This window comes from Pongo abelii, chromosome 10, assembly GCF_028885655.2.
Source record: "Pongo abelii isolate AG06213 chromosome 10, NHGRI_mPonAbe1-v2.0_pri, whole genome shotgun sequence".
Lineage (NCBI taxonomy): Eukaryota > Metazoa > Chordata > Mammalia > Primates > Hominidae > Pongo > Pongo abelii.
The window spans coordinates 69,155,916-69,174,711 of NC_071995.2; the positions used below are offsets into that span (position 1 = coordinate 69,155,916).

Consider the following 18,796-nt stretch of genomic DNA (forward strand, 5'->3'; position numbering starts at 1 on the left):
CCGTGTTAGCCAGGATGGTCTAGATCTCCTGACCTCGTGATCCATCCGCCTCAGCCTTCCAAAGTGCTGGGATTATAGGCGTGAGCCACCTCACCCAGCCACTATTTTTATCATTAATAGGGAAGCACAGAATAAGGGTGCCTAACCCAGCCCAAAGCTCCCCAAGTTTCCTACTGCTTGGCAGCCACTCTAATCTGCTTGACAAGAACTGCTCTCCTTAATGTTTCTCCTCCTCAGAAGATGAAACTGAGTCTATTATACTTTTCTGTATCAGCATAAATTAGGACAAGAACTTTAGAAAGTCTGGACGCGGCGGCTCACCCTGTAATCCCAGCACTTTGGGAGGCCGAGGCAGGCGGATCATGAGGTCAGGAGATTGAGACCACCCTGGCTAACACGGTGAAACCCCATCTCTACTAAAAAATACAAAAAATTAGCCAGGTGTGGTGGTGGACACCTGTAGTCCCAGCTACTCGGGAGGCTGAGGCAGGAGAAGGGCATGAACCTGGGAGGCAGAGGTTGCAGTGAGCCGTGATCGTGCCACTGCACTCCAGCCTGGGCCACAGAGCGAGGCTCCATCTCAAAAAAAAAAAAAAGAAAAATTTAGAAAATTTCTTGACAGAATCTATTAAAGCTAAACATATGTATGCAAAGCAGTTCCACTCCTGCATATATAGCCAGAAATGAGTACATATATGTTCCAAATGACACATAAAAGAATGTTTATAGAAGCTTTATTCATAATCATGACAAACTGAATGCAAACTATATACCCATCAACAGAAGAATGGATATATACACTGCGATATATTCATACGCAATGAAATGCTACATAGCAACTAGAATAAACTACAGCTACATGCAACAAATAGATGAATCTCACACTCAAGATGTTGAGCCAAAGAAGCCAGGGTGCACACTTTATTATTCCATTTAGAGAAAATTCATGAATAGGCAAAACAAGTCTATGTCACAGAAGTCAGAAAAGTGGTTACCTTTAGGGAAGTATTTACAGAGAGAGCAGTATATTGGTAAATGTTTATCAACCAGCTCTCCAGAAAAGAAAGAAAAGAAAAGAAAGAAAAGCCCTGAATTTACAGCATTTGTCAGTTTCTATGGCATAAATACTCCGAGCATGGTAGATTTCAAGGTACCAATGTCATGTTACTGAACACAAAGTTGGGAAGAACTTTGTGTACAAAACTTTTGTGTATATGTGTACAATCTGCTCAGCAAGTCTGTGTGAGCCAAATACAGCCCACCACTGAGAGGTGGCATGAAGGAGCATTCTGGTGTGCTAGAAATATTCTGTATCTTCTTTTTGTTTTTGGAGATGAGGGTCTCGCTTTATTATTCAGGCTGGTCTCGAACTCCTGGGGAACTGTCTCAGCTTCCCAAGTAGCTGAGCTTACAGGCATGAGCCACTGTGCCCAACTCTGATCTTAGTCCTTACACAGATGTACACATATTAACAGAGCTATACTTTAAGAATTACCAGCTATATTGTCTGTATGTTATACTTCTATACAAATCAAAAATGTTAAATATTTCTGAGAACTAGAAAGAAAAAAAGTTACAACTGTTGTGTCTGAAAGGAAGATCCAGATGGGTACCACAGAAACAATGGCTGGGTGCTGGGCACTCAGACCTTTTTGTTCCTACAATAGATATGCAGCAAAAGAGAGACATACTATTAGTAGTTTTGACATAAATAGAAAAGAGATGGTGACTCTTTTACCTGGATCATTGTCAATTATTTTAACATTAGACTTGATTTGATCTTATCACCAATGGTTGATACATCATATAAAAGAGTGTTGTTTCTGAAAAGCCCCAGATCCACTGTCTTAACTTTCTATGGCCCTGTCAACTTAGAGATGATTATTCCACTGGGTGGCTCTAGAAGAACATTTTAAGCACTGTACCACCTGAACACAATGATCAGACATAGAAAAGCACCAATGTAAACAGTTACTTTTATTTTGAGTAAAAATACACATTCATATCATTTTCCCTTATATCCTTCAAATCTTAACTATGTTCAATATGTCTAGAAGATATCTGTGGTCTAGCTAGCTGAGACATTTTAAAAAGACAGCTGCTCCTGACTTATATAGCACTTACATATTTAAATTTACAAAGCCAAAGCAACATTTTAAAGGGGTTTGACTGACGATAGCTTGATGCATCCACAGATTCATTTGTTCCCGATCTGGCAATACAGGACCATAGAAAACACCAAACCCAGTATCTAGAAAACAAAATAACAGGATTAACATGGAATTTAAGGGAAAACACTGGACACATTATAAATAAACAGAAAGAACATTATATATGAAAAGATTTTGTATACTGACAGTTCCACTCTTATCTAAATCATCTCTCTTGGGAAATTAGAGGTTCCAATGGGACAAAAGAGCACTGGGAAAGCTCTCTTGAGTTTTTTTGTGTTTTAATCAGCATTTTTTAGCTGGCCAATCAGCCTCTATCTAACTGGCCCCATATAACTGCACAGTAGCAGCTGCCACCAGAGGACCTACTCCCTTTTCTGGAACACACACATTCTTCTGCAGAGCGTCTCCTCTGGAGTACTGGGGATCTCAGGTCCCTGGGGGCTAAATATATGTACTGCTTCCATAAAAAGGTTATGATCATCTGGTTTAAATCATCTGCATAAAAATCAAGGAGTCTAGCATTTCTCTTGCTGTAGTTTTAGGCATTTCCAAGAGGAATAAAAAAATGGAGTAACTCTTTTTTAAAAAAAGCTTCCAAACTATGGGGAATAGCTTAATTCAGGAATTTCTTTTGAAGTGAAAAAGCACAGCTGAAAATCTGGGGCATAATTTCCATCTCAAGTAGCTCTCCCAAGAATGAGGGACCCCAAAATTTGCTCTAATTGGCTCTACAGTTGGCGACTTGCATGCTGTGTCTTTGACGTAGAAATGACAGACAGGACCTGTGTGCATTACCAATAGAAAGTTTCCTCCCCCACCAGCCCCTTTTGAAGGGAGGATGGAGGAGGGCAAAGTGACATTTATGCTGAGTCAACTTAAATGCTTCTACTGTGTTGAGACTTTCTGCTTACTGACACTTTCCTGGAAATGTAATTCAAATGAGAACTGCTAAGCAATATTTCTTCCTTCTTAAAAAGGTTGACATCAATTCTCTGCAAAAGTAATAATTTCCATTCAAAATGTTCTACAATTCAAGACTGGAATTTAGTCTTTTTGCCTTGATCCTGAGTCTTAAGTCTGTGGGACAAGTATCAAGAAAGAATTTTTTTAATGGATAAAAAATAATGGGATAAGACAACTATCTTCTTTCACTGCTACATCCTTGAAATAGAAGCCCACAATTTATCAGCAGACTTTCTTGCATTTCATTGTCCCTGAAAAGGACATTTATCATTGTTCAAAAAAAAGCACATAATTAAAAGAGATTTGTCATTTTATAATGTACGCCAAGACTCATGATAAATTTGCTAAGAGGTATGCAGCAGTCTAAAAAAAATGTAAAATTATCATTTTTCTTTTAACTGCTTTATTTCTAGGACCTCCTGTTGGGATAACTTTTATCCTACAAAGTGATGGCTCTCAGTGTGTAGCTTTTCTTTTTTTTAATTAAAGCAAGGAAAGTGCTGATCATTTTTTGTGCTTGTAAGTTGCTATAGTCAAATGAGGAGAGATATGATATAGTCTGGCTGTTTTAAACTAGAATCATGAGAATTCCAAAATGTCTATAGATAAATTTTTCTTGCAGAATAAGGTATTCTGCACAATTTTTAGCATCCAATATGAGAAGAATCCCTTAGGTATATATAGTCTTAACAGAGCTTTGAAAACAAATATTGGTCCACCTCACTAAAACCTATGCCTAAACATACTAACATAAGGTCTAAATATGGACGGTCTTTTTTTATATGATATTTTTCTGTGGAGATAATCTGAACATATTTTCTGCAGGAAGACATTTGCTGCTGTTTTCTTAAAAGTATTTTTTAGAGGAGATTTTCTGTTTCTGTATCTTTGCGTTTTTTTGAATTTGAACTTTGGAAACAAAGAAGGGAGATAGGCCTAAGTCATAGGGCAATAGGAAACTTGTACTAATGACTGTAAGATGAGCTATAAAATGCTTTTCTTTTTTGGATACATAATTTATAGACTGGGTATCAAAAGACTTTTCCAATCTACTTTTTGAATAAAGGAAGATGGAATACAAAATGATTTGTTTCCCTTTAAAAGAGGGAGGGCAGGTTTTAGACTGAGGAACTGAACAATTTTAAAAAGTTCAAACAGTTATTTGAACCAACTATTTACCATATCTGCAGAGAGTCTAGAAATCACAATTAATTTGACTGGTTGAATTCAAAAACGGTATGTTTTATGATAGTACCGCAAAAACTTCATACCTATAAATTACTTATAGAATGTTTGTATTAAGCTATTTTTCTCTGAATATGTCTTTAGAAGAACAAATAAAATATTTAAACTTGTAATTAATACATGGAATATAACAATTTCATAAAATACTGAAATGCATTAATTTTTTTGTAATCTTATTTTCCACTAGATGTATTTAAATTCCTGAAAATGCCTTTGACTATGACACAAAGGATTTCATCAATTGCCCCAATCAAGTATGTCCTTACTTTTTCTGGTTTTGCTAACTGAGGAGCATCTGTGATTTGAGCTAGTGATAGTCAATTGTCAGAACTTGAGTCTAACATGAAATATAACTCTTATATTAAATATCTCATTTAAAGCATGCTCTCTCATTCATTTAAATCATTCATGTAAAATCACTCATGATTCATTTAAATCATTCATTTCTTACTCATCTTCATGGCCATTAGTCCTTATTTCTAAATTAGCATAAACCCAGAATACAAAGCAGAGAAACAAAATACATCTTACAAAATGCAGAATCAAGAGAAATAGACCTAATCCATAGCACCATTTGACTCTGAACATATATCAGACCTAAAGAAAGACAGCCATAACCTACCAACAAAGAATGCTTCATATTTATACCTATTCATTTGGACTACAAGAAAGTAATAACCCACAGTTTAATTTGCTGCTGATAGTCCCTAACCTTTCTCTAATAGTTGCCTGGGAAATTCCACCAGCAAACTAAAGAACCACTTAGGACACTAAATTGCTTCATTCCCAGTTAAAATTTCTTTACTGGCAGTGATGTGGCACGAGTAAGAGGTAGAAAATTACCAGAAAGCCCAAGGAGTACCTTGCACAGCATTCCATGAGCGTGAAGCACAAGTCACTCAGCTGAGCTAACCAGCTCTCACAGGCATTAACCAGCGAGACACTTCACATTCTTGCTAATGCCCTGGAATAGGATTGTGAGTGAATTTGATCTACCTGATATCAACAATTACCCAAGATCTGGGATGATTCCAAAATGCTTCTCTGAAGCAGTTTTAATTCATTTTCTTGGCAAAGATTTTTAGGCCATGTGAAAAGTGTCTTTCAGGTTTTTTTTTTTTTTAAAAAAAAAACATGCCAAGAAAGTTCATCAAGACAAAAATCCTATGCGGGATATTTTTCCAACATCAATAATTAAAGTGATGAAAGTAATACATAAGCCTCAATTTTCCTTGAAAATTTCTCCAAGTGAGTCAACAGTACTTAAGCTGAGGAAATCAGAGACAATTACCTCTACTTTTTAGAACTTCTTGGATTTCTCTAGAATGTAATAAGTAACAAAGAAACAGCTCCTCACACTCTTGAGTTCAGTTTTTATTTTCTGTTTCAAAATCAAGATGAGAAATAAGAAATTGTAAAGGTCGTATTTTGCTTTGTTTGGTGCTTTTTCTTCTAACTTTGGAAAACTTTAAACCCTGTGCTAGTTTTCAGTGGGAAAAATATACCTGGCACTAAGAACTATGTGAAAATTAATTCTATCTTTTTCCCGGTAGAGAGGTCATTCAGAAGCAAGAGTCTCAGCCCTGCTCACTTCATAAGACTGGAATCTCCTCCTCAGACTCAGGCTGATAGAGGGAGATGATGGGCCTTTAGCATCCAGTGCTTTTCTAAAGCATCTGGGTTTTTTAAGGTTGTTGTTTTTTTTTTCTGTTTGTTTGTTCACCATCAATATTTCTTGAAATTAATGAACAAGCAAGGGAATAAAAGAGTCAATAGTACAAGATTATACTGTACCTCAATAACCGCCAGTCCAAATGCTATTCCAATAACTATAATCAAATTTTTTGCCAAGAAGTCTTTTATGAAAGGAATACAGGGCTGTTAAAAAAAAAAAAAAAACATTAAAAGTTACCTCTCAGAAAAATTCGACCTTATATTAATCAAAATTTTTATTAATCTGGTTGACTTTTTACATTGCTATCAAGAAACACACTTAACGACAAGGAACTGGGTTATTCCTTCCACTCCCTGCTTCACCTTTGCTCCAAAAGGTTGTAACTGTTGTGGTTTGTTTATACATTAAAAAGCAATTGAGGAACAAAGTTTTGCTTGACTGCCTAATTGTTGAATCTAGGGATTAATAATTACAAATAATAATTTTTCACCAACATATCCTCCAATGACAGATTTTATAATTTATACTATAAATTTTATAGTTGATAAAGCTATATATCTTATAACATAAAAGTATAAATCATAATTTTATCTTAACTTTATTCATTTTAGAGCTGATACCACCTTGACTAAGGATTTTTTAGGTTTGTAATCTAAAACAGAAAGGTTTCTGGTTGAGATTTTAGATAATAATATTGCAAATTTTCATTTTTAAAACAAGGTATTTTCTTTTTTTCTTTCATTTTTTTTTTTTTCTTTGAGACAGGGTCTCCCTCCAGCGCTGAAGCTGAAGTGCAGAGGCGCCATCTTGGCTCACTGCAGCCTTGACTTCCTGGGCTCAAGTGATCCTCCCACCTAATCCTCCCAAGTAGCTGAGACCGCAGGCATGTGCCACCATGCCTGGCTAATTTTTGTTGTGTTTTGTAAAGACATGGTTTTGCCATGTTGCCCAGGCTTGTCTTGAACTCCGGGGCTCAAGCAATCCACTGGCCTCAGCCTCTGAAAATGCTGAGATAACAGGCTTGAGGTCACTGCTGCCGGGAAAAACAAGATATTTTCAAAATCCCTTAATATTTATCAGGGTTATTTTTATCTTAAAAAGAAAAAACTTACTATGTCTACCATTATGCCATTACTTTAGATAAAAAAGAGAATTTAGGAAGTTGCCTCTCTGCTACATTTTTGAAATGTATACAATCCAGCATGCATTTTCATGCTTAAAACATTTTGGACTAGACCTAATAACTTCAAGAATTATAAATTATGGGAAGAATTTTTTAAATGGAATAAGACTACACAATATAATTGTGTTATTTTTGTACTGCCCTGAAATATATTATCCCTTTGATGGTCATATATGTGCAAAGGGCTAACAAAATATTGCTATTTGTTAAATAAACTAAAATTTCTCCAGAAGGCTAAGTCATCTTTTCCCCTTCATTCCTGAATGTAATGAGTTTCTTCATTCACATTTAACCCAAAGTGGTAAACATTCAAGGAAATTATTATGTCATTTAGGTTAACGATGAGATTAATGATTATATCTACTGAGTCATATTCATTATGTTTCAGGGGTTTTTCTCTTCCTCTTCGCCTAAGATAATGAGGGTATCTTGGCAAAAGGATGAGAAAAAAAAGAAATGTGAATTAGGGCCATTCCATATTTTTTATTTTACCAGACTTCTTGCAAATTACACATGGCAGATGGAAGTATTTTATGAATTTACAACCTTCCTTTTGGGAAACTGGTGTAGCTATCAGCCTATATTCAGCTGAATTATGTGTGAACTTACAGAAACTATCTAACAGTTTTTTTAGGATAATTCCAGGGTCTTTTCAGAATCTGTCTTGAGGAAAAACATCTTTGAGTTGAATTTGAACAGGAGACAAATAGCAATCTGCAATTGAATTTACTTATTTCCTCATTATCCTAAGTGGAAACTATCTTTATTTACACTATATTTATTTCCCCTTTTCCTTGTAAATATTGTGTCGCTAACATTAGGTAGGGAGGAGGGGAGCAGGGAGAATATAAAAAGTAAGAATCAAACTTTTTTTGGTAATATTACCTTGACAATGAAAAATGCAATATAACACTGTAGTCTGGTAGATTATTTATTGAGTTACTTTAATCTTAGTGACATACTTTAAGTATTAATGACAGCAATTCCCCTTCAGGGCAGAGCCTCTTTAATTTTGATAAGATCAGTGAAAAAGATCAGTAGTCAAGGAAAGGGTAGTTTCCCCTGAGATACTTTCTATTTCCTTTTATAAATTAATCTCAGTAGCAGTTACTAAACCAAAACAATTCTAGATTGAAAATAATCTTTGGGTATTATAGATATTAATATTAATTCATTGTGATTTATAGTGGTTTTTAATGTATCTGCCTCTCAACTAGATTATAATCTCCTAGAGGATCCAGAAGCATGTCTGATCCTAGCAAGGGTCTGTCTGACATGTAGTAGGCACTGAAGAATAACAGTAAATAATAAATGAAATACTAATATCAATTGTAATTTTTGTACACATTTCTTCTAAGCAGAAGGAACAGCTTATGAAGGGACAGATGTCATGTTCTTCATGAAGCCATAGCCTGAACCCCACAGACTAAGTGAGATGGGGTCCCATAACACCTTGCACCCATCTCTATCCAAGAGATACTAGTAGACCATTAGATTGAAGTTGCCTAACTATCTTTCTCTCTTCCTTACTTGAGCATCAGCTCCATGAGCACAGACATTGTGCTCTGTTCAGGAATGAATTCCCAGTGACTGGTAGAAAGCTTGGGGCATAGGAGGTGGTCAGTAAGTATTTGATGAATTGATGAATAAGAAGAACTAGGACATCCATGTATTGACATTCACAAGTCACATAAATATGACATCTACAACACATAAAATATTAACCTATCTTTTTCAATTGACATTAAATGTTCAAGGTAACTTCTCAATTGCAGCAATAACTAGGTAAATTGGTAGCTGTCAATAACATAGAGAACCTAAACCCTTAAATGTATTGGGAAGGACTTGGAGTCCTTTCTTTAAATTTTGAGAAAGAAGAAACCTCATTTCTTGAGAAAAGGAAATTTGATTAGAAAACAAAAAACATTGAAAATTAAAGTGAAAATATTGTTTTCTAGAACTTATGTTAAAGTAGGAAAAAATAAAAGAGAATAATGATTAAGATGACCAAAGAGAGGACAAAATAAACTTTTATGTTAGTTTGTACTTTGCCTCCCATTGCAGTAGAATGTTTCTTTGGCCTATTAAGATTGGGCTTAAATGATGCCAGACTCATAGAAGAAATTAAGTCTATCTACTTTTATCTTTAAATAAGGATTTTTTTAATTTGGGAAATTTCTGAGATTTTTATATCATGATTCCCATTGTACTTGATGCATTTGAATTTTTTGTAGGGACTTTAACTGTGAAAAGAAAGTAACAGAATTGCTTATTGTACCAAATGTGATTTAGTTCTCACCTCTTTGTAAACTTCTTTTCCATTATAGCTTTGGCATGGTCTCTGCTTATCTAGACAGTCACATAATTCAGGATATTTTTGAAAATTATTTCCCCAATCAGCAGCTCCATTGACCAAACCGCAGCATTTAAACTGTTTGATAAAAGGTAGAATGAGAAGCAGTCAGTAAGAAGATTAAAAACATTGGCAATACATTAAATTATAGTTTTCTGAAATCATTATTAAAGGTTACTATGCTAAAATACCATGTAAGTCACCTTTCACCTTTCTCTATGTAGAAGTAAAAATTAAGGATTTTTTTCATTTTGATCTTTAATGATGGAAAAATGGAGTTGCAGACTCAAAAATCTGAAGAAGTTGGGAATATGAAAACCTCACCTACTAGGTTTTGTTTTTTTTTTTTTTTTGAGATGGAGTCTTGCTCTGTCACCAGGCTGGAGTGCAGTGGCACAATCTCGGCTCACTGCAACCTCCAATTCCCTGGTTCAAGCAATTCTCCTACCTCAGCCTCCCGAGTAGCTGGGATTACATGCATGTACCACCACACCCAGCTAATTTTTGTATTTTTAGTAGAGACCAGGTTTTACCATGTTGGCCAGGGTGGTCTCAATCTCCTGACCTCGTGATCTGTCCACCTCAGCCTCCCAAAGTGCTAGGATTACAGGCATAAGCCACGGTGCCCAGCCTCACCTACTAGTCTTTAATGACAAAAGAGAGTCAGATCTATGTAACTTAGATATTGTCAAAAAAGTTTCCAAAGAATTCACAAGAGAGTCAAAGAACTGTTGCTCAAAAGAGACATGAAGTTTTAAAAGTGAAATTTCCACTCCATGATCTCTGATCACTTTTGAAAGAGAGGAGGAAAATGATGAGAGATATTGCAAAGACCAAAATAGATGCTCAAGCAGCCTCCCATAAGATTGAATTTTATGAACATCTTTAAAATATGGGAGGGAACACAAATGAAGAATGAAGCTCTTAGAATGTCAGGAAAGTTATAGCCCCAGAATAAACTGATCCATGGAAAACACTAAAAAAGAGGGTTTGCAGCCACATTTGAGGAAGAAAAACAAGGAAATGATAACCCCAAGAATCAGGGCATGTGGCACATAATATTATTAGATGGGAGAAAGAAAGATAATTATCTCTCATGTTGCTTCCATCTGCTCAATTAAGGGGAAAACACTTCGTGCAGAAATGGGAGGAAAAAAAATGGCTGAAAAAAACAGAACCAAGACTGAGTGGTTTTCCCAGCTCTGATACATTGCAATGTCAAGATACTGAAAGAATTTTCATTTACTGGGCAGGTAATCATGTTTATTACACATTAGTTTAACCTCTGTGCCAAAGTTTGTTCATCTGTAAAATACAGATAGTAACAGTTGCTAATAATAGCATTTAATTTGCAGATTTATCATAAAGATAAACATAAGAAAATCCATGTAAAGATAAGAACTCCCAGGTTGAAGAAAGCACTCAATAATGCATTTGTTTTTATTGTTTTTGTTTTCATTGTTTGCTGTTGGTGTTGTTTCTGTTATGCTCTCACAGGAACATGATCTGTGCAGCATTGTTATCAATGATTTGAATAAATAGAAAAAATATCTTTCCAATTCTGTCATTTATGTAGAGCTAGGAGTGACAATTAATATGCTGGAGATCAGAGTCAAATTTCAAAGATAGTTCAAATAACAGAGATAAACTAACAAATTCAACTGAGGCAGATACGAAGTCTTGTACTTAGGTCCAAAGACTGAGTTACACAAAAACATTACTCAACAGATGTTTATATGACAAAGAGCTGGAAATTTCAGTTTGTTTCAAGGTCAGTACTAGCAAGGAGGGTGCTCTTGAAACAACCTCCTTTCCTGTTCCCATGGTAGACATGATTAATTGTTTATTCTTTCTGATTACATAATCTTGAGTAGTATTCACTGATACAGATACCCTCTGTCAAATGTAAATTAAGTTCCACTATAAAATTTATATTCTCATTTACAGATCAGTTCATATTTGGAATATGGTAGACCTCAGGACTCCTTAGGGAGGCATAAAGTCATACTCACAGATGAGAGGGTAGAAGTTAGGAAGGTTAAAACTTGTCACGATATCAAGTCACTACATCAGAGATAGGAGCAGTTAAAGAAGAAGCTGGTCAGGACTTGTTGACAGTGGTGTAACAGCTGGATGAAAAAGGCAGTATGCACTAATGATACAACACCTCTAGACAAATAATAATGAGCAAGAATCCGAAAGAGGTGCATTGTATCAGTATGTTAACAGGGAATTTGTGCGGGAAATCCCTGACATCCAAAGAGAAAGCCACTCAGCATCTGTAGCTTTTGTCAATATGTTATGGAACTCCAGGTCATCCAGCCAGAGTTTGTGGTGGTAGGATTCTTTTCCCAGAGAAGCATAACTTATAAAAGAAAGCATAGTGGAGAAGAAGGAGGAGGAGGACAAGGATGAGGGGGAGGAGGAGGAAGAAGAAGGAGGAGGAGGAGGTAAGAAGAGGAGGAGGAGAAGGAAGAAGAAGAAGAAGAAGAAGAAGAAGAAGGAGGGGGAGGAGGAGGGGGAGGAGGAGGGGGAGGAGGAGGGGGAGGAGGAGGGGCGGGGGAGGCGGCACAGGGAAGAGGAGAAGGAGGAGAAGGAAGAAGGAGGAGAAAAGAAGAAGGAGGAGGGGGAGGAGAAGGGGGACAAGAAGGGAGAGCAGGAGGAAAACAAGAGGAGGAGGAAGAAAAAGAATCAGCAGAAGAAGCAGGAGAAAAAAGAAGAAGGGGAGGCGGAGGAGAAGAAGAAAAGGAAGAAGGAGAAGGAGGAGGAGGAGATGGAAGAGAAGGGGAAGGGGAAGGAGAAGGAAAGAAGGAGAAGAAGGAGAAGGAGGAGGAGAAGAAGAAGACTCATAATGGAAATTTGAAGAAATATAGTCCTATGAACACAAGGAAATTCAGGCATAGGATTTCTTTACAAGAGCAGGAGCACTTCAGGAGAACATGCTACAACAAACAGAATATTTAGAAACCCAGGATTGGCATGGAGACCTTGAATCCAGGGAGATGTGCAGCAGATGTTACTAGGACCCAAACCAGAGGCTCAGTGATTACCTCTAGTATATTTTGTCCTAGATCAACACCCTGGGAAGGGTCTGGGATGCTCAGCCCCACCCAGAAGAGGTACTGAGGCTGCATAAATTCTTCCTGCTTTAAGCCTGTTTTAAGCTGGGCTCTAGAGTAAGAATGATCCCGGAAAGGAGAGAGTCAAAGGATGCAGCTACAGGGGAGCTAGGAAAAGCACATCAGAAAGGAAGTTAAACAGGGACTGACCCATATCAGGTTTCAGCTTTCGGAAATGATGCTTTAAGCACAATTTTTACAAGCTGGCATCTATCCAAATAGGAACTAGTGAATGCTCTGAGGGAGAAAAAAAAGTCATCTGATAAACAGTTTGAGAAACCAAGGATGTTTCCACTTGAAAAGCAAGGATTTTAGGAGTCAAACAATAGCCATTCTCAAAGAAAAATCTATCATATATGAAAGCATCAATAATTTTTTTTCCTCTGAAACTCTGAAAAAATTAATACTAAATAATGTAAATCCTATGGAGGCAGATTTTGTTTCAAATTAAGAAATAACATACTAATCATCAGACTTGCATATAAGCGGGATGGGCGAAAATTAGTAAACTTTTACCTCTTTAATAGTTCATTTGAGGGTAGAGGACCATAAATATAAAATATGTTTATCAGTGAGAAGTCAGATTAAGTGACCTATAAAATTCAAGCCTCTCCTAAGATTCTGTGAATTTCCATGACATGCATATATTCAGAAGGAAAAAGTAGTAAGAGCACTCCAAGGATGGAAACTGATGCAAAGGCAGGAAGGCAGAGTTGTTCAAGGGACCCTGAGTACACAAACCTGGCTGGACTAGAGTTTACTCTCTAGAGAGTAGTACTTAGTAAAGTTAAAATATTAGGTAGGAGCCAGAGAGTAGAAGACCTTCAATGCCTACCCATATTTTGACTTTAAAGAAAAAAGGAGGGAATAGTATACTGATTTAAAAAATAATAGACTGGTCAGACAGATCTGGGTTCAAATTCCAACCCATCACTTGGTAGCTATTAGACCTCCCTAAATCCCAATATCCTTATCTGCAAAATAGGGTTAATGAGGATAATGATATTACCCATCCACAGGGTTGTTGTGGGTATTAAATGAGCTACTGGATATAAAACCTGCTACATAGTAGCAATTAATGTTAGCTATTACCATTTTTATGAGACAGAGAAGTGGTGGAGGCTGAGAAAGAGAAAAAGAGAGGTTGGACATGGTTGCTCACGCTTGTAATCCCAGCACTTTGGGAGGCCAAGGCAGGAGGATCACTTGAGGTCAGGAATTTGAGACCAGTCTAGGCAACATAGTAAGACCCCTCTCTCTACAAAAATGATAATAATTTTTTAAAAGGTATCCAGGCATGGTGGTGTGTGCTTGTGGTCCTAGCTACTCAGGAACCTGAGGTGGGAAGATCTTTTGAGCCCTGGTGGTCGAAATTGCAGTGAGCTATGATTGTACTACTGCACTCCAGGCTGAGTGACACAGCAAGACCTTGTCCTCAAAATAACTAATTATTTTTTAAAAAGAAGACAGAGAGGCCATGTGTAGTGGCTCACCCCTGTAATCCCAGCACTTTGGGAGGCTAAGGCGGGTGGATCACCTGAGGTCAGGAGTTCAAGACCAACCTTACCAACATGGTGAAATTCTGTCTCTACTAAAAATACAAAAAACGAGCTGGGCGTGGTGGCACATGACTGTAGTCTTAGCTACTCAGGAGGCTGAGGTAGGAGAATCAGTTGAACCCGGGAGGCAGAGGTTGCAGCGAGCCAAGATTGCACCACTGCACTCCAGCCTGGGTGACAGAGCAAAACTCTGTCTCAAAAAAAAAGAAGGAGAGAGAGAGAGAGAGAGAGGAGATTCCCAGACACACTACCCTTTTAAATGGTAAATGGAAAATATTAAAACTATTATTGATTTGACTCATTCGAGGCTTAATCTGTCATAAATGTATCTTCTTAATTTCTGTCCTTCAAAACTGCTTCAGAACTTTGTATGAAGCAATAAAGTAATTACAAATATCTTAGATTTTTCTTATTGCATGGTGACAGAATAATCAATCAAAATCTGCAAAATGGAGACATTTTTCAATCTTCAAGGAATATGTGTTAAAAACTAAACAAACACAGAAGAACTATGTCCAACTCTTTAAAATGAACAATGAATTCTAATTACCTCTTTTTGAAGTGCAATTATGCCTTCCTGGAATTGTTGTTCACTTTCCCCTGTGGCGCTCAAAAGCTTTGTGTTTTCATAGAGAGTTTCATTCACAATGCGATCAGACTGAAAATTGAAAAGTATTTTACATTATTCATGCCACAAGGTAGTATTTCAATTTTTCAAACTTCTTCAAAATTTTCAAACATCTGTGCACACACCTTAGATTTGAAAACAGCTCCTAGGATACCTGCCGTCACCTGCAGGAGCAGGATCAGAAGCAAGCCTATAAAAAACTGAGGAAGAGAAAAAGAAATATACATTATCCTCAGTGCATTCAGTAACATCTGGGGACATTCTGGCACAGCACTTCTCTCTACAGCTGGGATTATATCACAGTGAGAGTGTCAGTCACACTCTTCATTTATTCCACTTTTTACTTCAAGCTGAAAATTTTGGGTTCATTACTACTTAGAAAACGGCTCCAGAGACTGATCGAGGAAAGTGGTTCAGGCAAAAAATTATCAAAACAACCATTGATATCTGTATGATATTGACTAGAGGGAAGTTTGAAAACTTCGATGAGTTTATTTGAATATTATTTTACTCCTTCCCTTTCTTCATCAAACACAACCTCACACAAACTCAGAATTGGCTTTGAAACAGCATCTCCACTTCTATCAGAATCACCTGGCATCTTGTTACATGTATAGATTCCTGAAATCGGTCTCAGATACGCTGAATCGTAAGTTTGAAGGATGCAGCCCAAAGACAATTAGCTTTTTTTTTTAAACAAGCTCCTTGAGTAATTAAATTCTTCAGTTGCAAATGAGGCCTTATTGTTCAAAAAGTAATCAGTAGGAATGTTATTAGAGTCCCTTTAAAACTCTGTCTCTACCGTCCCTCACAATAAACGAACAGTTTTGAACATTTTTCTCAGGTACTGTTATAATCCTTACTTTATTAGAGGAATAAGTTTGGATTAGACCTGATAAACTTTTATGTCATATTTGTATCTGATAAACACTTGATTTTTTTCCTAATATTTTTACTATATCCATTTTCTACTGTATATGTTAAAAGTGAATGCCTGTGAATTATCCAAACCCAATTTATCCTCCTCAATGCTCTCTAAGAGATAATTCTGATTATCGCATTCATTTAAACTTTTTTTTAGCATGGCATGTAGAACACCTATGATTTTACCACAACCCACACTTGGATTCATCTTCCATCATTTACTGGAAACAGTTTTGCTGGTCTCCTGCCATACCCAAGGCTTCTCAGTTCCCAAACACACCAGCACTGTACTGCCACATCGTCTTTCCAGAAAGCTTTTCCTACCCTCACTCATACAAATACCTTATTCACTTCTGCCCTGGTTTGAAAGTCCCATCCCGTCTTACCCTTTACTTCTGGGGCCACTCCCACTGTAGCTATTTGCTTACTTATTAATCTTCCCTAGTGGGTTCTAAAGGTCTTATGTATTATTTAGCACAATATCTGACACATAGAGGTATGGCAGTAATGTTGAATGAGTGAATGAATGAATGGATGAATGATTAAAATTTGTCTCCTCTCAGAGTATCCTCCAGTTTCTAAGCCAAACTAAGCCAAATCTAAGCCATATCAGCTTCCACAATCAAACCTTCTAAAGAGAAGTTGGAGTTAGAGTTTCATCAATCATGGCACATTCTTTTAACAGACAATAGGGATGGGAGAGAATCCTCTGGAGTCTGAAGGTTGGACACTGGGATTTGTTTGGAGAACTCACCAACAGAAGCATGCAGCGACTTTCTTTTATAGCACCGCAGCATCCCAGGAAGCCCAGAATCATGATGATGGCACCTACAGCAATCAATATGTCCACAGCAACATAGGAGCTAGAGCCTACATCTTCAGAACTGAAAATCTGAAGAAAAAAGAGATTAATGGCAGAAAATTTCTTTCCTTGAAGTTTATTTTGCTCATTCAACAAATATCCATTGAGTGCCTCCTATGTGTCAAGTCCTGTGCCAGGACCCTGAAATACATCAGAGATCTTAAAAAGTACAAATCCTTGCCCTCATGGAGCTCGCATTCTATTGAAGTGCTTATATTTTTCTAAAATGATATGTTGAAAGCTGGGTGGAAGAAATGTAATAGGTTTTTTTAAACCCTATTTTTAAAAGCTTAGGACAGTTACTTTTACTCTTCTTGATGTAATCTTTGGTTCACATATTTTGTGTATTCTACATAAAGTGCATTATAAAGCATGTGTTGTTATGGTTTTTAATTCTTTAAAAAGTTCAAGCTCTTTAAACTATTGATAGACACAACAATATGAATTAATTTCAGAGTCATTATGCTGAGCTAAAGAAGCCATAGAAAAAAGTAAATACTGTATGATTCCATTTCTATAAAGTTCAAGCATAAGCAAAACTATGGTTATAAAAATCAAAGCAGTGCTTGACATTGAGCAAGGCAGAAGGGAAAGCAAGAGTTAACTGAAAAGGGACATGAGGGAACTTCCATGGGTTAATAAAAATGCTTTGTATCCTCATTAAAAAGAAATCCAGTTCCTGATATTTCATATCAATTTTATCTCTTTGTTCCCAAAAGCCATAGTCCATAGAGTCGTCTAGAAACTCTCTATTTTGACTGTTAGTTAATGAGATATGAAGGGAAAAAAAAATCCTAGGGCCCTTTATAGTGGGTGGGCTACCCATCAGGCATAATTCAGTTCTCCCAACAACACACACATACTCGTCTTCATCACCCTCATAACACCTAGCCTCAGCCACCTCTTGTCCTCGATAAGTGGATTTATCCAGAAGTAAATCACAATTAAAAAGTAAAGCCTTGTGCGTGTATTATGCATAAATCCTGTATGTAGCACATTTGTCTTCTATAACCTCTATCTGCTGGGCTGTCTCTAGATAGAGCACTAGTTCCTAGACTAACTCAAAACCTCTGCCTCCCAGAACGGGCTATATAGCATGTAGGTCAGCTCCCTTAATAGTCAATACAAAAATGACTGCTATGTTCTAATGATATTTTTGTTTTTCAAGGCTTTTTAAATCTACTTATTGCCTAGAGGAAACTTTTATTCAACAATCAATAGGAAGGAATGTGCTGAAGTTATAAAAGCATTAAAACAAACATCTATATTTTGTCAGGGTCCTAATAAATAAGTTTGTAATCCTGGAACAGTCACCCAACCTAGTGGGCTCCAGTTTCCCCATTTATAAAAGGGAATTGGGTCAACCTCTGCGATAGCTAAGGCCTCCTTTGTCTCTAAAAGTCTATGCTTACAGATAATATTTCAATTTACATATTTTGAAAGCTTGGTTAAGTCCTAAAGATTTTTGTTTGTTGGTTGGTTTTTATTGTTTTCTCATTAATATTAGAGCTAAAAAATCAGTTTTGTTAATAAACAGGCAGGACATTGGAATCAAAATAAATATGACAAAAATAGAAGTGTTAGGAAACTAGCTCTATGGACTTACTGCTAAATATTGCTTCACTAGAATATCGTGACCAGTACAGGCAAATCCTATGAGAGGATGGAAGCCTCACTAGCTGGGTTATCAGAACTTAGAAAAGATACCCCAGACATACAAATAATAGTTCAAATATCTACACATGAGGCCAAGATAGTGTGACCAGCACTTGTGCAGCAGGTAGTGAGACACTTCTATGAGGCTAACCTGGGCAGGGTGACCGACTGCCAGAGACTAGCCAGAAAGCAGTGTGTTGACTGTCTAGTGGTCATTGTTCCAAGTCCAGCCCAACAAGTGGTTATTCTTATTCAAGACTGAAGTGGAAATCTGAGTTCAGATGTTTGCACCAGGGGAGGAACAGCAGGGTTTGAAAAGCTGTCTTGAATGAACACTGTGTTCCTGTGTGTCTTAGAACAAGGGGAGAATTTCTAAAGACAGAGAAATTCAGCGGGACCTGAAAGATGAGGACTCAGGAATTCTCTTTGGATCAGAAGGGACCTCCTGGGACAAG

The 18,796-nt window shown here is 36.9% G+C and overlaps 1 protein-coding gene across 37 annotated transcripts in view; it reads right to left on the reverse strand.

Moving 5' to 3' along the window:
- Positions 1 to 720: 720 nt before the first annotated feature.
- Positions 721 to 18,796, reverse strand: part of TSPAN8 (tetraspanin 8) — a 293,681-nt gene continuing 275,605 nt past the window's right edge. For all 37 annotated transcript variants that reach the window (XM_054526571.2, XM_054526566.2, XM_054526569.2 and 34 more), the window contains 6 exon segments: positions 16,578 to 16,715; positions 15,025 to 15,099; positions 14,822 to 14,929; positions 9,540 to 9,671; positions 6,177 to 6,260; positions 721 to 2,251 (listed from right to left, as the gene is read on the reverse strand). In XM_054526571.2, coding sequence (XP_054382546.1) covers positions 2,198 to 2,251; positions 6,177 to 6,260; positions 9,540 to 9,671; positions 14,822 to 14,929; positions 15,025 to 15,099; positions 16,578 to 16,715 — 591 coding nt within the window. In that variant the 3' untranslated portion in view covers positions 721 to 2,197.